Source organism: Piliocolobus tephrosceles, chromosome 15 (assembly GCF_002776525.5).
Source record: "Piliocolobus tephrosceles isolate RC106 chromosome 15, ASM277652v3, whole genome shotgun sequence".
Lineage (NCBI taxonomy): Eukaryota > Metazoa > Chordata > Mammalia > Primates > Cercopithecidae > Piliocolobus > Piliocolobus tephrosceles.
Window position 1 is genome coordinate 80783952 of NC_045448.1, and position 21463 is coordinate 80805414.

The 21463-nt window shown below is 39.7% G+C and overlaps 1 protein-coding gene across 7 annotated transcripts in view; it reads left to right on the forward strand.

Annotated features, from left to right (window-relative positions):
- The window catches only part of CTNNA2 (catenin alpha 2), a 1159566-nt gene that overhangs the window by 457806 nt on the left and 680297 nt on the right, over positions 1-21463 (forward strand). Inside the window, exon 7 of one of the 7 annotated variants that reach the window (XM_023224973.1) lies at positions 11406-11413. The exons of the other annotated variants lie outside the window; for them this stretch is intronic. Coding sequence (XP_023080741.1) covers positions 11406-11413 — 8 coding nt within the window. The remainder of the gene's footprint in view (positions 1-11405; positions 11414-21463) is intronic. 7 annotated transcript variants of the gene reach the window in all.

Genomic DNA, 21463 nt, shown 5'->3' on the forward strand with positions numbered 1-21463 from the left:
CAAGAAGCCCCTGAGAGACAGGCAGTGCACTGTCATGGGAAATGCTTAGCATCTGATGCTTTAAAGGCTCAGATTTGAGTTCTGGCCCTACAAGACTCCTTCTAGAGTGAGATCCTGAGAAAATTTTTAGCTTCTCCAAATCCCAATGTCTTCCTTTGTAAAATAAATGTAGTAGTGCTATGCTGGTCATTATGCATCTTGTCCCTCATTCTTTACCTTTACCTCTGTCCTTCTCTTTGCTGGAGGAGGCTTGACCTCTACAGAAAGCATCTTCCATGTCCCTTTGCTTACCAGCATCTTGTTGGGTTGTGTCCATGGAAGGCACCAGCAGGAGATAGAGGAGGGCACAAGGAGAGAGGACACAGTACTTCTTTACCAGTCTCTGACTGCTCTAGGCTGTGTAATCTGACTGTATCCTTCCCTGTCTACAGCTGCTTTGGTTTTATGTCAACATGGTCTTTCCTGGATCCTGTAAAGTTAGTTCTTTCCCATACGTTTTCAGGGCCAGGAGTAATAAAGTCTTCCCCTTCCTGCTGTTGCAATCTCTTGAGAATCTCTATGTGTCTTGTTGTCTTTGCTCTTACCTCTGTGTCAACCATCCAAAGTGTCTTGAACCACCTGCACTGGATTCTCATTCCTGCCAGGACCCTGTCTCATCCCAGTACCTAGTCTTAGATTTGTTGAGAAGTTCAAATGCAATACTACATGAAGGGTTTTTAAGAATTTTACAAATGTTAGTTTTCAACCTTATTGTACCAAACTAGCTATTTCTTTTTCATTCAGCTCTCATAGTTATTATCTTTAGCTTGAGCTTACTGGTACATTAATGTGATGTCTCCTTTCATATTAGGGATTAAATATAATCGTTGACAGCTCTTCAGGTTCTTAAAGACAGTGGCATTTGCACCCAGGCCTTCTGTTCTTTGAGTTAATCTGTCGAAATTACTTCAAACATTTTTCACATGACTTGGTTTTAAGTTTCTCCTCCATTCTAGTCACTCTTTTGAGCACATCCCAGTTCCAGATCATTTCCTCTGTAATGTTCAGAGCTTGACTCAATATCCCAGATATCATCTCACCAGACGAGAGTTAACTCTTTTTTCCTTTTGTCTATCAGCCTTTTCTCTGCAGCACATTTTTTCTTTTTCTTTTGTAACGTTGTACATTAGGCAGAATAGACCCTCCAAAGACGTTCATGCCCTAATATCTATGGATTAGTTACAAAACTTATGAAGGTATGAGCATGTTACAGAAACCTATGGTTAAAGGGACTTTGCAGATGTGATTTAGTTAAGGATCTGGAGATGGGGAGATTGTCCTGGATTATTCGAGTGGCCCCTATGTAATCACAAAGGTCCTTAAAGGAGGAGGGAGGCAGAAGAGGAGGTCAGAGTGATGCCATGTGAGAGCTCAACTTGCTGTTGCTGGGCTTGAAGATGGAGGAAGGGGCCATGAGCCAAGAAATGTGGGAGGCCTCTAAAAGCGGGAAAAGGCAAGGAATTAGATTGTTCCCTAAAGCACACAGAAAGGAATGCCGGCCTCCTAACACCTTGATTTTAGTCCAGTGAGACCCATGTCTTACAGACCTATGAAAATAAGTCTATAAGATAATACATTTGAGTTGTGTTAAGCGACTAAACTTGTGGTAGTTTTTTTTAGCACAAGAAAAAACAGATACACTTTGTATGAAACATTGATCTCACTTTTTTTTTTTTTTATTTTCGTAAGATTGGCCCTATCATTCCAGGTTGTTGAGAATATCTTTAGTCATATTTCTATTATTTATTGGATTAAGTTTCTGTAGAAGATTCATTCATTCCTTAATTTGTTCTGTATGGTGAGTGTATACTAATGTGAATTCCCTTTCAACATTCCCAGCTCCTCCCCTGTAACTTCAGTGATCGAGAAACTCCTGAGAGATAGGCAGTGCACTGTCATGGGAAATGCTTAGCATGCTTACCATGTTACTTGTATAGGTCTTGGCCATGGCTGGATCCTGATAAAAGTCCAAAGGTTTGATATTTGGTAGATATATTAATCAACACCATTTGGGACCATATCCTACTCTACTGTAGCTCCTTTTTTTTTTTTTTTTTTTTTTCCTTTCCTTGAGGCAGGGTCTCAGTCTGTACTCAGACTCCAGTGTGAGCACAGCTCACTGCAGCCCTGCAGCCTTAACCTTCTGGGCTCAAGGGATCCTCCCAGTTCAGCCTCCTGAGTAACTGGGACTTGTAGCTACTATTTGTTTATATTATCCACCAGACCATCAGGACAGATTTGTTATTTTTTTTATGAGAAGCATATTTAGAGAAATTCGCCATCTCCTCTATCTACTACTCTAGTAATTCTGTCAAAAATTAATATCAGAATGGTCTAGTGAGAAATTTAGAGCACAGTTGAAAAACACTCTTAAATTAAAATCCCAGTTTCATTACTTATGATCGTTCCATAGCCTGAAAATCCACACAAAGAAGAACAAGAAACATTGCCAGAATTAATCGTAATTGTACATCTCCTTTTTCAATAGCTAGAATGGATTTGTCTTATGCCACTCTTAATGCCTTGCCTCTGTGTGAAAATGTAGGATTCCTGGAAGGCACAATCCTTTGGGAACTTGCAGAAGTAACTTCATATATTAGTGGTCATCAAGTAAACAATTAGCTACCTTGTTAATAGTGTAATGAGGGTAACTCCTGAACTGCTGTGCTACTTTGCTTTGGACATTAGAGGTCTTGTGGCCCCTTGTAAGCCATTCACACACGTAGGAGCAGTGAGATTTGCTCTTTTCATTGGATCATATTTTCTCCTTGCACAGAAAGCCTTGTATTTTCTGCTAGGCACTTGGTTGGAATGGGATCCATATCAATTTGTCTCAGCTGTTGAATGGTACTTACTATGTTATATGGTGAGCTATAAAGCTCTGTTCTTAATAAATAGGTGAACTACTTTTCCAAACCTGTTTCTCATTTAATTTAATTTAATGCAGAATATTCAAATTGGCTACATGACGCTAATTCATGTTTAAAAGTGTCTAAGTTTGGAATTCAAGTCCTTAGAGTATGCCAGGCCAAAGAGGTTTATGAGAAAAGGTATATTTATTGTTGAGATGAGTAGAATAACTTAATTTTAGTTTTATTTTAATATTTAGCATCTTCATAGCTACTTTTAAAATTCACTAGAGAAAATCTGCTCAGGTCATATTTCTAAGACCCTGACATAAGAAAAAGCCATTCTCTTGAAGGTTGGGGAAAGATTGTCTTGCAGTTCTGCTGACTCAACTGTAAAGTTACAATGAGCACATCTCATACAATTAAGAAGTGGCCAGTAGTAAGGAATATGGTGTTTGGCATGTTTAATATAACTTACATACATTTACAACTTCAAGAAAACACAGTGTTGTTTATAAAAGCCGTCTAATTTTCCTACGTTGGTACCTTCATCTGGTACCTACTGATTATCATGTGCTAACTAGGAGAAAACACCTACAAGCAAACAATATTCTAGTCCTAGGATTGATTCTGCTTTAACTGTGCTTGTTCAGGTAGCAAAGCCATTAGCTACTTCTTGATAGTTTTTATGATCAGACTTAGCACCTAGTATTGAGCAACCACTGAAGAATGCATCTTCCGTTAAAAGGTTGATTTATTAGTTTATATGTAAAAGAACACTGGAGGTTATAAAGGTAACAAAGACCTTAAACATTGTATTGACTTTTTTCCCAGAGCTTTTTCTCTTCTTGTTGTATTGCAGGGTAATAAAATTTCACTAGGCCCATTGGATCTATAAAATCTGAAGTACAACCACAAACAGATAGAAATGAAATTGTTTGACTGGAGCAATAAGCAAGGACTTGGCTTTGAACTCTGAGCAGTATAAGTCATTTCTCCAGCCCGTGAGGGTGGAGCCTGCTGTACATTAAAGGACAAGCATATATTTGTAGGAGCTCCCAATTCAGTAATCACTGGCTGATACAGTGACCTTTACATAGCCACTGTCGTTTCAAAAAGAGGCTGTTTAGACGTGGAAAATCAACATCGTGCCTTTTTAATAGAACTTACATATTTCATTATGTGAATTAAAATTGTGGATGGATATAAGATCTTTGATTTCTGAAATAAAGAGTGAAATAGGAAACTAGGAAGTTTAGTTTGCAAATTTCAGGATGCATTATATTTAAGATAGTGAGCTTTTCTTTCTTTGTGTGAGCTGCAGGCTCCCCATAGTATAATGTGCTATTCTGTGATAGACTAGAATTTTTGGGCCTCTACTTTGTGCTGGGCACAGACTTAAGTAAACTCTTGGCATGCGAACCATTAGCTCATGTTACCTTTGTCTCCCTGTAGCCCCAGTCCTGTCCCTTGCAGCTCCCAGCACTCTATCACCCAATGATTCCCTTATTACCAGCCTAATCAGTCAAGTACAATAGAGGGCCAGTGGGAAAGAGCTCTGAAACCTACCCAGCAAAGTGAAATTCTGATTTCAATGGTGAGGGCTTGAGAGCAGTATGCAAATCAGGGAAAAGGTAGACAAGGTCTACCTTAAAGCTGCCGTATTACCTTTCTTGTGGATTGATATAGAGGTGATTCAAATGGACAGTTCCCTGGCCAGCTAGCAAAATTTTTAATTCATCCAGATGAGTGACCTGGTGTCTCCAAAGTTATAATTTAAAGGCATCCTTGACTGCTATCACATACCTGGGGGTGGTGGGAAGTAATTTCACAATAACTAGTTCTTGGTCTTTTACTGCCATTATGAGGCAACCTGAAGCCACTGAAGCCTTAAATCAAAGCCATATGCTAGACAAGTAGCCCGTCTTTCAACGGTACTGTCTTTGTTCAGACTGCTATAACAAAATACTGTAATAGGCTGGCAACTGACTTTTATTTCTCACAAATCTGGAGACTGGGAAGTCCAAGATCAAGACACTGGCAGATTTGGAGTCTGGCAATGGCCTGTTCCTCATAGATAGTGCCTTCTAGCTGTGTCCTCACACAATGGAAGGGCAAGACAGCCTTCTGGAGCCTCTTTTAGGAGGGCACCTAATAGTATTATTCATGGCCTATTCACCTCCCAGAGGCATACCTCTTGATACTGTCACACTGGGGATGAGGTTTTAACATATGAATTTTGGAGGGACACAAACATTCAGATCATAGCAGGTGCATTTTTCATCTTTTATTTTTTGGAGCCTAAATTCACAGTATCTTTCTTGTCTCTTTTACCATAACCACAGATTTGTTTTTCATTTTTCTTTAGGTATTATATGTTGCATATAATATGCCATGTTAATCCCCAAAACAGTGGAGAACCAACTGTGCTGGAGAGATGAGGGTGGGGGTCAAAGAGGTGCTAAGTTCCGATTGTTGGGTCCCTCTTTTAGTTTGATAGATGTGATTGGAGCAACTGTTGGTGCACGTTGGAGCCAGTTGCAGAAATTTGACTGCTCTTGCAATGAATTAATGTTACACAAAGTTGTGTCTCACATATTGCCTAAAGATTGTGTTCTAAGTGAATATCTAATAGGGTCCAATTTACTTTTGCAAATAAAATGCCCTGAAGTCTCACATTACTCCTATGCATATGTGAGTTCGTTTACATTGTATGACTTCCAGTCTTGTGTGAGTGAAGTGGAAACATGTTCATATAGAGCAGATGAGTGTTACACATTCTCATGTTATGCCAGAATGGTGCTGATGAAAGGCTAAGTCAAGGGCCATAGTCTAGGTAAGTTCTTGCACAAGAGTTCCTAAACCAGGGTAGACAAATATGATTCATACATCCAGTAGCATTTCATGCCAGCCATCACTGTTTGATGAGAGCTTTCTTTCTGAAACCACAAAATGAATCTGAACACTGCATTCCAGATAGCCCATGTCAGTCACTCACTGCTGTCATACCAATAGGAATCCAATTGCCTTTTGCCACTCTTACCCTAGAAGATCACTCTAATGGCCACTGGGCAGAGCTGCTTTGCTGCCAGCAAAAATAGCCATGAGTTTAATGTGGGCCACAGGGTACATGTCACACCTGCCAGCCCACCCACATTATCCCAGCAAAACAATGGGCTAAGTAATTACTTTGCCACAAAATGTCTGTTTCCCTTGTGATTGAGTCAGTGCTAAATGCATCTTACCCTAGCTGGTAGAAATGACCTAAATGATATAACAAAGCACGGCCAAACCCCTGCCAGGTAGACCTTTGGAAATTTGATTCTCAAGCAAGTAGCGTTTATCTTCCTGACTGATGTCTAGCCATGTTTCTATTTCTGTATCTATCTGGAGCTCTGCCTATCTAATCCTTTGCTATTGCTGGTAATTCCAGGAAGGGGTGGGGGATGGAAATTGCCTTTGAATGGAGTAAAATTTAACATCAAATCTGTGAAACATACCTTGGGTGTTCCAGTGGCTATCACCTCTAAGACCACACATTCTGCAGACAGAGCATGTCCTAGAATACCTTCATGGTCAGTTGATTCATCTCAGAAATCTCACATCTTGATTTTCCTCTATCTTCTGTTATTTTCTCACTTAAACTAGGTTGATCTTATTGAAGGGGGAGATGAAATTCACGTGTCGTGACCGGTGTCAGAATCTTCACAGTTATTGCATATAATCCATATAATGCCACTGAGATATGGGCATTATTATCTCATTTTTCACATGAGACAACTGCGGCTAATAGAGTTTAAGGCACTTACTGATGATCTTCACAATATTGCCTAAATTTATAAATGGGAGAGCCCACGTTCAAATATGGATTAAAAAAAAACAAAACAAAACAAAACAAAACAACAACAACAAAAAAAAACCCAAGCTCTTTATCTAATGAAGGATATTACTTTTTCCCTTTTAGCAACTCATGAGAAAAAGAAGTCCATATGAAATTTTTCTTTGAAAAATGTCATTAAAAGTTTGTTTTTGTTTCAATAATCAAAACCTTTGTGGGTTCTAGTTTATGAAAAAAAGATGTGCCTTATTTTGTGATTTCCTTCTAAAGAATGAATGAGAGAGTTAAGGTAATTCTCTGAAGGATGCAGATAGATGAATTACACAATTTCCTGGGTAAATGTGATGACAATAATGAATAGAATTTCTATGCAACCTGATTTGGTGCAATATTGTCCAGTTCATATGGTGCCAACCCTCGTTCTTCCCCACCCCTCCAGCCTCATTGCTCCTCTTCATTTTACCTGATTCTTTTCAGAAAAGGTGGGAATTAGATGTATGAAACTTACATGATAACCCAAAGATCCCCTTTTTCCAGTTTCTGTAAACTAAAATAAGTGACATGGCCTACTCATCCTATGTGTAGGTGGGATGCCAATATTTCACCTCTGCAAACCACACTAAATGGCAAGGGATACCTGAACTGTGAATAACACTTCATTAAAGTATGACTTTTAAGAAATTGGCAGAATCAAATCCCGATGCTTGAATGGCATTTCGAAGCACGGTTAATTCCAAGAATTTTTCTCTCTGTTCAAGTCACTCTTTGAGGAGTCATTTTCATTTGCCTGTCTGTTCAGGATTTTATGGCATGTAAGTGACAAGCACTCCCTGTAACACATCGTGGGAGGGCACCCGCTAAAAGAGAGCTCAAACTGAATGACATTGGATGTGAAATGCAACCTTTTTCTGCCAGGCTGTGTGATATTTAGCATGCCTTGACATATGCTAAGCTACAAAATTTTAAAGCAGAGATTCCCTTGGGAATGTTACATGGAATATGTGGGTCAGAATTCTCTCGTGATTAGTTAAAATGTCTAAAACATTTTTCACAATTTCAAATGAATATTTTTCTTGAGCTCTACCATAAAAATTTGACATATTGAACATGACTTTAGAGACTTAAGTAATGGCTTCACACTATTGGAAAAATCCATTATGGTAGATCTTTCTAATGCATTCTGTCTATAAAAACAAGTCAGGCGTGGTGACTCACTCCTGTAATCCCAGCACTTTGGGGGGCCAAGGGGCGGATCACTTGAGGTCAAGAGTTCAAGACCAGCCTGGTCAACATAGAGAAACTCTGTCTCTACTAAAACTACAAAAATTAGCCAGTGTGGTGTCGCATGGCTGTAATCCCAGATGCTTGGGAGGCTGAGGCATGAGAATCACTTGAATCTAGGAGGCGGAGGTTGCAGTGAGCTGAGATCACACCACTGCCAGGAAAGAAGGAAGGGAGGGAGGGAGGGAGGGGAGGGGGGGAGGGAGGGAAGGAGGGAAGGAAGGAGAAGGAGGGAAGGGGAAGGGGAAAGGAAAGGAAGAGAAGGGAGGGGAGAAACTGACAAGTTTTAATAATCAAGATATTGGTATCTTGAAACATCCAAAAATAATTACTGATGATAGGTGAGGGGAATATATACGTATATTTTTTTCTTGCCCACAAAATTCTGGGCACATTACTACCTGCTGTCTTTCATATCCAAAAGAGATGTTCATAACCCATTCATTTTTCTATCATGAGATATTTTTATATCATTTATTGATGTTTGTGGCCATGTTCAAACAGGCATGTATTTTATTTCCTCTTTTAGATAAGGTACTTATTTATGTTGCCAGCACTTGATGGTTCTGTTCTCCTTGCTTCCATCTTATATACATGTGTGACTAGATCTTTTTTGGGGGGACAGGGTCTTGCTGTATCGCCTAGGCAGGAGTGCAGTGGCATAGTCATGACTCACTGCAGCCTTGAACCGTGGGGCTCAAGCGATCCTCCCACCTCAGCCTTTCAAGTAACTGGGACCACAGGTCCCCCTTCACCACACCAAGGTATTATTTTTATTTTTTTGTAGAGATAAAGTCTTTCTATGTTATTTAGTCTGGTCTTGAATACTTGGGCTCCAGTGATCCTCCTGCCTTGGCTTCTCAAAGTGCTAGGATAGCAGGCCTTTGTGCCTGGCCTATAACTGGGACCCTTACACTTACATCATTAACCTTAACAGCCCTCTGGGGGAAGAGCATACCTGTGATCATGAAAGGAAGGAAAAAAGGTGGGAAGAAAAGAAAGAAGGCAGCCGAGGAAGAGATAATTCAAAATGATTGTTGTCCTTGCCACTCCATGGAAATTGCTCTTTTCAAAGCATCGGTGACTTCTATCTTGCCAAATCCAAATGTCATATTATTTTTATGACTTTTAGCAACATTCAAACCAGGTGATTACTGTGCCTTTCTGGAAACTTTTTTTATTTTATTATTTCCTTCCTCCCTATCTGTTTTTTCCCCTAACCATACCAGGTATTTTTTCCAGAACCACTTTCCTGGAGGTTCTTCTGCTCCTGATTCTGAAATTTTCAGTGCCCTGGCTCTTCCCCTTCTAAACATACTCTTAACAGGTCCTGTCTATTTGTTTCCAAGGCTGTAAATTCCTCCTGTCCATTCATGACTCCCAAGTTTATAACCCCAGCCCTGACTTCTCTGTGCTGAAGCCTGTGCGTGCACATGCGCACGCACGTGTGTGTGTGTTACTGCATAGTTGAGCTTTCTAGTGCACTGTCAAACAGGAAGCTCAAACTTATATGTGTAAAATAGAATCATATTGTTTTTTGAATCAATCCTGCTTCCTCTCCAAATGTTCCTACCCCAACCATCCTCATCTCGGTGTGTGCACCGCTGATTGTCCAGGTGCCTAGGTCCCAAATGTATGAGATGTGCTAGGCTCCCACCTCACATCTGGTGCATCTGCAGGTCCTCTAGTCTTCTCCTTCAAAACGTCTCAATCTGTACAGGCTCACTAGCCCCACAAACGTCACATCCTCAGCTATCGCAAGGGTTTCTAATGTGTCTCTTTGTTTCCTCTCTTGCCTCATGATGACCAATTCTCCAAATAGTAGCTAGGGTGATCTTTTATAAATGCAAATGAGAACATGCTATTTTTCTGTTTGAGCCTTCCAGAATAAAATCCCAATGCCTTACCATGATGGGTCAACAAGATGAGCTAAGATCTCCAACAAACAATCCATAAAACTCAGTGATTTAAACAGATTTACCTTAAAAGTTATACATAGAATTACTGTGTAGCCCAGCAATTCCACTCCTAAGTATATACTCCAAAGAATTGAACATAGTCACTCAAACAAATACAGGTACACACATTCATCACAGTGTTATTCACAATAGCCAAATGGTGGAATAACCCAAATGGCCATCAACAGATGAGTGGATAAAAAATTGTGGTAACATTCTCTAGCCATTAAAAAGGAATGAATAACCAATATATACTTCAATGTGGATGAACTAAAGAACATTATGCTATATAAAAGAAGCCAAAGCAAATGGTTATGTATTGCATGATTCCTTTTATACAAAATATCCAGAATTGACAAATCTACAGAGAAATAACATAGGTTGGTGGTTATCAGGGGCTGAGGAAAGGGAGAAACGGGAAACATGCTTTCAACAGGCCTGGAGTTTCCTTTTGGAATGATGGCAACGTTTTCACACTAGATAGAAGTGGTGGTTGCACAAAATTGTGAGTGTACTAAATGCCACTGAATTGTTTACTTTAAAAGATGAATTTTATATTAATTTTACTTCAATTAAAAAGAAACAGAGCTTATTTATATCACATGCTCATCTAGAGTAGCTGAAATTCCTGCTCTATGTGTTGGTCATTTTCAGTCTCAGAACCCAGGCTGACAGAGTCGCCACTGTTTAGGGCATTCTTTGTAAAACACAAAATTCATGAGAACAGAAAATTGTTTCATTAAATAGTTTTAAAATAGACTGAGTGCAGTGGTGGCTATGAACCCAGGAAATCAGCTTGGGAACAGTTTTCCTTTTCTCCATATGGAGCAAAACATGCAACCCAGTAGCTGGTAGCAATAGTTTCCGTGGTCCATTCAGGAAATGGCAGACATGATTAAGAGGCTGAGAGTTATTCCAGCATTTTGGAAGGCCAAGTCAGGAGGATCACTTGAGGCCAGGAGTTCAAGACCAGCTTGGGCAATATCATAAGACCCTCAACTCTACAAAACCAAACAACACAAAAAGCAAAACATAAACAATCCCCTCATGCAAAATAAAGATTTACAAGGAAAAAATACCTGTTTGGCAAAAAATTCCATTTCATATGGTTGCTTGATATCTGTATATTAGTTATTTGTCTTTGCCTTATTTAGAGAGTTGAAGTTCAAGTGTTCACATGGCATGACTCTTCTTTTTTTTAATTTGAATCCCCTCGTTGTTCCAGTGCTATTCCAGAGTTCATTACTGATCTTCCACCTACCCCTTCTCTTATTGAGACCATTTGTGTGAAAGGGTTGAACATAATCACATTTTTACTCTTAATAGCCCTATGAGACAGATACTGTGATTATCCTTATTTAATTGATGGTGAAATAGGCTCAGGGTAAGCAGTTTGTCTGTGGTCACACCGTCTATTAAGAGACATCACTACTTGTGGAGTGCAGACTGTTGACTTCAGGGACCAAACCTAATGACTACATTATGCTGGCTTTCCTTGTGCACCACCGACAGATATTAAATCCAGTTTAAGTGACTAAATTAACAAGAACAACAACAACAACAAAATGTTAATGTGAAGAAGAAGAGCACATATTTGTAGCTGGCCAGGGATTAGAACTCAATATTTGGGGGGAACAACAAACTAAGCCAACTATTTCTTGCGCCTGTTTTGGAGCCCCATGCTCTAAAGATGGCTCTTTTGAAATTCCAGGACAGCAAATTACATGCATTTGTCCCTGATTAAGCCAATTCACTAAGCACTTTGCATAAGAACATGGCTAAAGAGAGGACTGTCCTTCCATCCACTGGATTTCGATAAAGCTGTCAAAAGAAAGAGGTCAGAAATAAAGAAATTACAGGTTTGTTTCACCCTCCTTTTAAAATCCTTATTACAGACATAGGAATGTTTCCAAATAAATTGAGAGAAGAACAGAAGTAAACTACCTGTAGATGAGAACTTAAGGAGACCACAAAGAGACAGATAAAGACACTTTGGTTGAATCTTTATCTTATAACTTAAACAGTGGTGGAGGGAACTCACCGTGCTTTCTCCTGCCTTCTCTGTCTTCCTTTGGTTGCTTTTCCTTTCACTCTTGGCCAGTGGTTGTTGAAATAAAGCATTTATCTCTGTGTGTGATCAATTAAATTGGCAACGCTTTTTGGGTTTTAAAATTCTGTTCAAGGTATTTTTTGGCTTCGTGGTTTCTAAGATATATTCCATGCCAAAAATGTGCTTTCATTGACCAATGAATACATTTATCTGGAAGAGCAAGACAGCTTTGGAGGAGGTGGAGGAGGTAGAAATAACTTACTAGATGACACGATTTGAAAGTGACCAAAGCACTCCCACCACCCGTGAAAGCGACTGATATTCTACTGTTACTACATGTGAAAGATTTAGATTCTTACAGTAAATAGGTGCATACTCCTGGGGGAAGTAAGCATTTATGCCCTCCTGAACTAATGCCTTTCTTGGGGCATGGTGAATGAACAGCTTTTGAGAACAACGTCATAGAGAAAGAGAATTCAGATGGGAATGGGAGGAGCAAGCAATGGCAGGAGGGCAGTAATGGCGAGCAAGAGGAAAGGCTCCCCCAAAGTCAACCTGCTTCACCACCAGGCCAACATCTTCCTAGATCAGGGGCTTATTTCTACTCCACGGATATGAGGCTGCTTGAAACCTCTTTTCAAAAATGCCTTGGGGAAGAAATTCTATCTATGCTAATTGTGTTCAAGAGCCTGTCTTAATTCTGAAACATAATTCCAAATATTTCTGGCTTTCTAGAATACTGTACCTATTCTAACTTAGTCATTTCAGTCTCAGCCTGTTATTCTCCTCTGCTATACCCTGAATAGACCAGGGTGGCCATTGCTACCACCTACGGGGCTGCATGTTTTGCTTCATATGGAGAAGAGGAAAACCATTTCCAAGCTGATTCCTGGGTTCACAGCATCTATGTTAAGTATATTAGTACCTTCCATTTGCAGCTGGGAGGGTTTCCCCAGGAATTTTATTCTGTCAGGTATTAGATACAATAATAATAGGTGGCAGGCCATGCCAGAGAATTGAGGGCGCCAGTAAATTACTGTGAGGAAAGCAATTTGACATCCTTTCATCCTTTGATGAAAGCTAAATGTGAAATCTAGGTGTAAACGTCTAAAAAAATTGAAAGTCACACTCAGAGGGGGAGACCTAGGAGTGTGGTGAAATCACTACTCAGGGAGGGAAAAGACTTGAGGTTGCACTGTGATTTGACAACATTATTTCTTTCCAAGAGTAATGCATCTGTGGAACTACTTGGCCTTATTCCTGGGTCCTATCAATTTTGCAAGGACGTTTACACAAATGGCTTCTGTAGTCTAGCAGATATTGGGGCCAGAAACACTGGCCCAAGAATTCAGGTTCTTCTCTTTTGAAAGATGTATAATGCTGGGGAGGCGAGACAGCCCCATTTTGACATCCTTAACCTGTTTCTGTCCTTCTACCTAAGGCTGTCTGACTATGAATTTTACCTCACTATGTCTTTGTTCAGTGTTTTTTGTAAACTCAAAAGCAAATGTACAGACATAGTCAGCTATTTCCTCCCCTCACCTTCCATGCAAAAATATACTTTCTTTGAACTAATTTATTTTCCTTTCCTCAAGACACACATATAAAATATTATCACTATTATCATCATATTTCCTTATATGGTTTATTAATAGTTTCAGATATACATCTCATTTCCTGGATTAATGGTGTTTTTCTCTGAGGTGGGTCTTTATCTCTGCAGTGCCTCCATAAAGAATATGAACACTAGCTCTTATGTGGCACCTGCTCCTCCTAAGGCAGGCACTATGTTAGGCACTTTACATGGATGACCTCATTTACACCTTTCGAACCTTGATATATTTGGTATTTATAATTATCGCCCTTTTCAGAAGTGGGAAATATGGCTTTAACGTATTGTCTTACATCACAAAAATGTGAGAGCAGAAGGATTTGAACTCAGATTTGTTTGCATGAAGAGCTGTGTTGTACTTTTTTCTTAGTAAACATGTGATACTTAATGATGCCTTAGTGCTATGGAACAAACCTTCTTGAAACGCTATGGCTTATAACAGCACCATTTTCTTTTTTTGCTCCTAAGTCTGCTCCTGAGTTAGTAGTTAGAACAGGCTAAGCAAGGATAGCTCAGCTGTGTGTCAGCTGGAACAACTCTACTGAGGCTGGAGATCCCATCTAAGGGGGCCTTACAAGTTGGTTCTAGTTGCTGGCTCAGTTCTCAGCTGGGGCTGTAAGTTGAAAACCTCATTGCTCCATGACATAGTGAGTTGGGATTCTTGCAACACAAAGGCAGGAAATGCCTGGGCCCCAAAGTGGCACAGCATCACTTCCAAAGCATTCTTTGGTTGCAGCAGGTCATGGGGTCAACCAGACTCAGAGAAGGGACCATACAAGAACATGAATACTGGCAGGCACAGTTCATTGTCATGGTTCAAAGTTAACAGTCTACCACACAAAAGGAGCAGAACCTTTGTTCGTCGTTTCATTATCAGCAAAGAATCTAGGAAGTACACATTTTATTACCATCTATGCAGCACTGTAATAAGGAAAGACAAGAAGATACAGCTTCTGCTTGTGCTCTCTAATAGTACCTGGTACCCCATAAATTCAAACGGAAACCAAAACAAAGCCAATCAAAATGACAAGCAAAGTGGTGAGTATAAACATACCGCACATTGGAAAATTTGGCATTTTCATTCTGGAGATCTTTTAAAGAGCAACAACACCCAAAGTGTATTTCCTTCTAATTTGTGGTATGTGTGCTCCTTTATTTTAGGCACTTTGGCATGATCTTCACAAGACAGAGAAAAGACACTCAAACACGTGCGCATCTTTACCTCTAGGTGCAAATGGAGTAAAAACTAGATATGCTGGAGTTAGGTTACAAGTGGAGTAAGAGCTGTGGGTGTCTGGATTAATGTGGTGGTTTATTCCAAGAGCAGTAATAAAGAGTCATATCACTTTCTATTGCAGCAGGGCATCCATTAAGGGAAGTGGATCTTCAGGTTTTGTTTCCAAAATAGATCACATATTTTCAGTGCTCAATGAAAGAAACAAGGGAGAGTGGGTGAGAGGGTGCTATGGCAGCCCTCGTTATTTATAGTTTGGCAATATTGTTAGTGTTCACCCGGTGGAGAACTGAATCCCATCTAAGCTCGTAATTTTCATATCTTTGGAAAGCTTTTAGCTCCTCTCTGCCTGTTGGCATGGTAACATGACAAGAGTTATGATGTCAAAACCGTATGAACTCATGATTGTTCTAAAATTATTTGGGAAACTTTCCCATTTCAAATTTCCATTGAGAGAGAGAAAGAGGCCATGCAGCAGCTTCATTCAAAAGAGAAAAAAAAAGCTTTTTTTTTTTTTTTAATTGCCCCGAAATAAATTATCTATTTTCCTCTCTATGTAATACTACAAAGACTACTGTCCTTCTGATGTCTTTGGCATTTTCTTTCAAAATCAGATATTTTAATTTCCCTTTCTCTTGGTTATTTTTCTTCCTATTCTAATCAAAATCAATGGCTGATGTTAGCACGTTTTTCATGCTGCAAATACAAAGCAGGGTAGGCATGCAGGCTGATGGATGGCCTCTGGGATTCTCAGGTCTTTCCTGAAGTGAAGTTGGCCCTGAGGAAATGTTGAGAGTTGTCAGAGAGGCTGAGAGATACTATGAGTTACTATCTGTTGGGTATTTGCAAGCCATAGATATTATTATGACTTCCACGTGTAGGAGAGAAAAACAAAGGGTCACACAGATGAGGTAAGTTGCGTGAGCCAGAAAATGGCAGAACAGAGAAGATTTATTGGAAAAAATATTGAAGCCTGTTAACAAGAGGAATAGGGTTGCCCCAGTAAAAATAAGTGGAAAACATACTCGTAAGGTGTGTCAACTTAAATAACAAGCAGAGCCTCACCCAAATCTGATATTTATTCAGGAAACGGCATTGTAATGGACAACCTGTGGCATGTAAACTATGTATGTATTCACAGAGGTTAAGGCAGACAAAGGATTTTAAGGAAAAAATGAAGAGGGTTACATAAATGTTTCGAGGCAATTATCCTTAGCTACAAGGATCAGTACCAAGGGCGACTCCAGTGTAAGTTTGAACAGGCAATTGCTGGGCATGTGTCTTCATAGAAGTACCTTATAGTCCAGAAGTTCAAACAGAAACCAAAACAAAGTATTTGTCAATAGAAGTGACAAGCAAGAGTGGGGTTTCTTTTTTTTTTTCTTTTTTTTTTTTTTTAAGTAATGTTGCAGTGGCCTTTGTCCAAGGTTGAGATTTTCACAGTTTTTTGTGTGATACTTTTTGTTATCAGGCATTTATGTATGAGAACCTTCCCTTTATCGCCTTCCTTAGCTCTTTTTGTCATTTTTCTTTTTAGCACAGATAACTACATTTTGAATCTGAAAACTTTCACAGGTGTATCACCTTGGGAAACTTAGGAAACTTATTGAGCATGATTTCTTTTAGTCTCAGTTTACCAATCTGTAAAGTGGGGATAATAATAAAAATCTACTGTAGAGATAATATATGAGAAGTGGAGCTAAAGATAAAGCCCAGTGCCCATCATGACGGAGACAGATAAATGCTAATTGCCCTGTAGAAGCAAATGGGTTTATGTGGAATCCTAAAAGGTTCATGAGAAGGATCAACACGTTTCTTATTTCAGGCACCATTTTCTGTGTTACTTAAGACATTGGACTTGAACATAAGGCTGGACATTGGCGTTTTTACTTGTGCTACGAAAATAATTTCCTGTCTCTAACCAAGTCTCAAACTGACCACATTTACGTTCTTCATCTTCAGTCTTCAACATCATCCCTTAGCAGCATTCCCAGTCAGAGAAGGATTTAAAGTTGGAGGAAGTTATGATGTTTTTTCTAATATTATTTGATTCACATCCATATATATTTTTAGAGCAGATATAGGTTGAAGGGTCAGGCACTCTTCTAGGCAAAAGCTGAATGAAATGGACAAAATCCCCATTATTGGGGAGCTTAAATTTTAGTGTGGGAGACAGATAATATAAATTACAAACAAATAAAACATATAATGTTATAAAGTGAAAATGCTAAGACATTAATCAATGAGAAGAAATTAAGTTGGGGAGGAGTCAGAGGAAGCGTAGGAGGGGTAAAGACTGAGCTTGAGGTCTTAGATTAGGTAGCTCTGAAAGGTGTCACTGTGGTGACTTTTCATGCAGATACCTGGAGAACAGAGCATCATTCCAAACAGAGGGGATAGCAGGTGCAAAGTCCCCGAGGCCCAGAGTATTCAGGAACAGCAAGAGGCTGGTGAACTTGGAACACAGTGAATGAGGAGGAGGCTTGTTTCCTCATTTTCTGCCCTAAGAATACCCTACAGAGCACTTGGACCAACAATCTGAAATAAATGGATAAGGAGTGACTTGCCTTATTCATGAAACAAAATGATTTTGAGTTAGAGGCAGACTTTGGGTTCTCTGCCTAGTATCATTCCAGTGGAACTTGGTCTTCAGCTGTTCCTCACAATTGGTTTCATTCAGAGTCATCAAATCATTGTTCGCTCTTCACATGTATGATAGATGTAAGGATTTGGAAAAACAAACTCAGTTTTTCCTACTCTAGTGTCACAACACCGTCAACACAAAACACGTCTGAGACCCCAGATGTGTCGGAGTTTCCCCACACACACTAAGAGACCAGTTTTGCAGCAGATTTTTCAGCAGACACCAGCTGAGTGTCTTCTACGTCAATTCAGTTCTGACCTAGAGATAGTGTCAGATCCTACAGGTTGAGGGTTCAGTCCCACGAGACTGTCCTGTACTTCAGATGCCATAGCAAGCTCAGGCTGTGGCCTGTGCTTCTGACCAACCAGCTATAAATCAGGGTTCTCATGACCCTTTCCTCAGGTTCGATTAATTTGCTGAAGTGGCTCACTGAGCTTGGAGACACACCTTACTTACATTTACAGTTTATTATGAAGGATGTTACAAAGGATACAGATGAATAACCAGGTGGAAGAGATGTGTTAGGGCAAGGTACGGGGAAGGGGAGTGGAGCTCCCATGCCCTCTGTGGGCACACCACCCTCCAGGAACCTACACATGTTCAAGTTATCTGGAAGCTCTTTCAAACTCAGTCCTGTTAGGTTTTAATGGAGACTTCATTATGTACACATGATTGATTAAACCATTGGCCATTAGTGAGGCACCCAACCTTCACCTCCTATCCCCTACCAGGAAGTTGGGGCTTGGGGCTGAAACTTCCAATCATCTAATCATGCCTTGGTCTTCTGGTGACCAGCCCCCAACCTGAATTTATCTAGGGATCCCCAGCCACCTCATTCACATACAAAAGATACTCATCACTCTGGAAATTCTAAGGGTTTTAGGAGCTATATGTCAGGAAATAGAGAAGAAGATCAAATATATATTTCACATTCTCACAAGAGGAAAATTTTACAGGCCTTTCTAATCTGTGGGCATGTGTCTGTAATAATTCCATTTAAATGCCTATGTCTGGTATAAGGAGGATTTTTGCTTGCCATTCCTCACTAAGCTGTGGGGAGAAATTCAGGCCAACTGAACAGGAAATGGATTGTGACTGAATAAGACACCATACCCAGGAGTTGAATTACAGTGGAATGTGATTCACACAACTTTCTTCTGCAGAATGCTCTTTCCTTTTTGTTGAGAAGTAAGTAGATTATGTGTCCATTCAAGAGCACTTTTGCTTTCTCTAGATGGCTTCAAAAGTGTCTTCTTCAGGCCTTTCCATCAGTGCAATTTCAAATATTGCTGTCCCAGCGGATTAAAAGTTCTATTTGTTGATTTATTTGTTCCACACATTAAGATTTTGAAAGAATTTTATTAAGTGCTTTTGTATCAGGCACAGTCGCTACAATTACATTTTAACCTCACAATGACCCTGAAAGTTATATTGTCCCATTGCATAGACAATAAAGCTTTGAGAAATTTAATACGTTATTCCAGAAAGTATATAGTACAGAAGAGCCACTGTTTCCTTGGTGAAGGTGTTTGCTTGTAGGTGTAGAGCATTTGGCCAATTCCTTCCCCTCTTGGGGCACAGCCAGGATTATGCAGAGAACAGCAATCATACTTGCCCTCTTAAAGAAAAAGGAATAGCCATATATTTCTGTAGTACATTTAGGCACACCATGGCTTCCTGCCTTTCAGTGATCAAACTGTTTCTTAAATATGAGACTTGTTCTCAGGGTTATACAATGAATCCTATGCTAATCCACTGTAGAACTGCCGTTTTGTTCTTTCTGCCCTGTGGTTTAGACTTTCTGATTCACACAGAGCTTGGCACTTAAATGTTCTACATATATTTAAAACAGCGTTTCACAGAAATGTATTAATAGGATAGTCTAGCAAATAATTGGGGATAATTTAGCCCTAATTTATGTGAATCTATAAATGCATGAGTGATGTGATTGCAGACATACACATGCACATGCACATGCGTACACACACACACACACAGGTTCTCACTCTTCTTTGATATGAGAGATGTAATTATCATCTAGACCCAGGGACAGTTTTGCTGTCCAAGGGATATGTGGTAAATGTCAAGCATTTTTGGTTCCCAAAACTGGGGCAATGGTGCTACTGGCATGTAGTGTGTAGAGGCCAAAGATGCTGGTACACACCCTGCAGTGTACAGGACAGCCTCCACCATAAGAATGATCCAGCCCAGAAGTTCCACAGCACCTATTTAGACTTGCCTGTTTTTAATATTACTGCCTTTACTGGAAGCTTGAATTTGGAATCATTCTATCCTAGAAATATTTCTGTTCTAATATCAAAAATGATTTTAAAAACACAGGTATTACACACATAGATTTAAATAGTGCATTATAATACAAACATACTAACACCAATTGGGGAAAAATGTAGATTTTTCTCTGTTGGAAACCTAAAATATAACTCTTTTTTAAAAAAAAAATCTTAAAATTACTTGTTTTTCCAGATTTCTTCTCCCTCTCCCTCTTTTTCTTTCTTTTTTCTTTCATTTTGTGAGCTTTCAGACTCAATAAGCCTTGCCAGTCTGTGAGGTGTAAAATTATCTTTCTCTGGCCAGAGGGAATTATATCCTTTTCAGCCTCAGTTCAGCTCATCTATCAGCCTTTCCTGAGTACCTGTTGGGCGCTCAAGCTTGGATGGTGAGTACGGTGGAAAGAAGGGAGTAATGCAGGGACTCTCCAGCTGAAATGCTAGTACAGAGCAGCAGCGGGTGACTCGGGCCTCGAACTGCCAAATGCAAAATCTACTTTGATTCCCACTTGCATATGAACAGGCCTTCACTGAAGTTCACATAGGGTAAGGTTTTACCATTGAGACTCATATTTTTTTTCCTAATGGAAGAGAAGGATAGTTTTATCTTAGGGAATTCAGTTGTATTCATTTCATAATGATGATACGGAGGCATTCAGACCATACATTTTGACCATATATTTGTCTTGCATAGATTACTTGGGTCAAAGTTAGGGAAAAAGAGCTCTGCCACAGTTATTCATCAGGAGAGCCCCGGCTTTCGACATCAGCAACCTTCCCATTTCCTTTGTTTGTATTTGTGTTCTATCCGCAATTTAAGCCTTGTTCATCTGTCATCTCTGACAGTTAGAAGTTTGCATCTAACCTGTGCCATGAGGACTAAATTGTTCTCTGGCCACGGGTACCATACAATAATGACTATCATCAAGGAACACTACTGCCCCTTCCCCACCAATAGTTCTGAACATCAAGTCATGTGAAGCGTTAGTCACCAGAGGCCTTCAACTTTTAGTCCAAAATCCATAGACAATCCATTGATACCAGTCTAGAAGGCATAAGTAGGATGTTATGGGAGAAAAGAGTTTGATTCATATCTATCCATTTGCTTCCCAGTCTACACAGTTGATCATAAGTGCTGTAAGAGCCACCAACTACTGATGAGGAGCAGTCGGAAACAAGCCTCTAGGCTTTTCCAAGAGCAAAATAATATTAATTCTGTGGTCACTCAGTCTTCATCTTTTCATGGTGCTTCATAATCTTCCATTAACAATAAGAGCTAACAGTAAAACAGGAACACTTTTAAATAGTTTCTGTATGATCTCATTTATACCCTGATAGCAATGCTCTTTTTTATCATGCCCTCTTGATGTAAGGAATACTGAGGCTCAAAGAGGTTAAGTCATTTGCTCAATGTCAAGACTTTTGTCAATGGCCGAGTTCATCAGATTTGAATTCAAGGGGTCTGGCTCTAGAACCTGTTGATTATTCAATGATACATCCCTGAGGGAATCACACTCTTGGATGAAAGCAGTGTGATTTCCTGATAGGCAGGGCACAGTGGCTCAAGCCCGTAACCCCAGAGACTCCAGAGGCTAAAGCAGGAGGATCACATCAGTCCAGGATTTCAACCAGCCTGGGCAACATAGTGAGACTTCATTTCCAAAAAAATT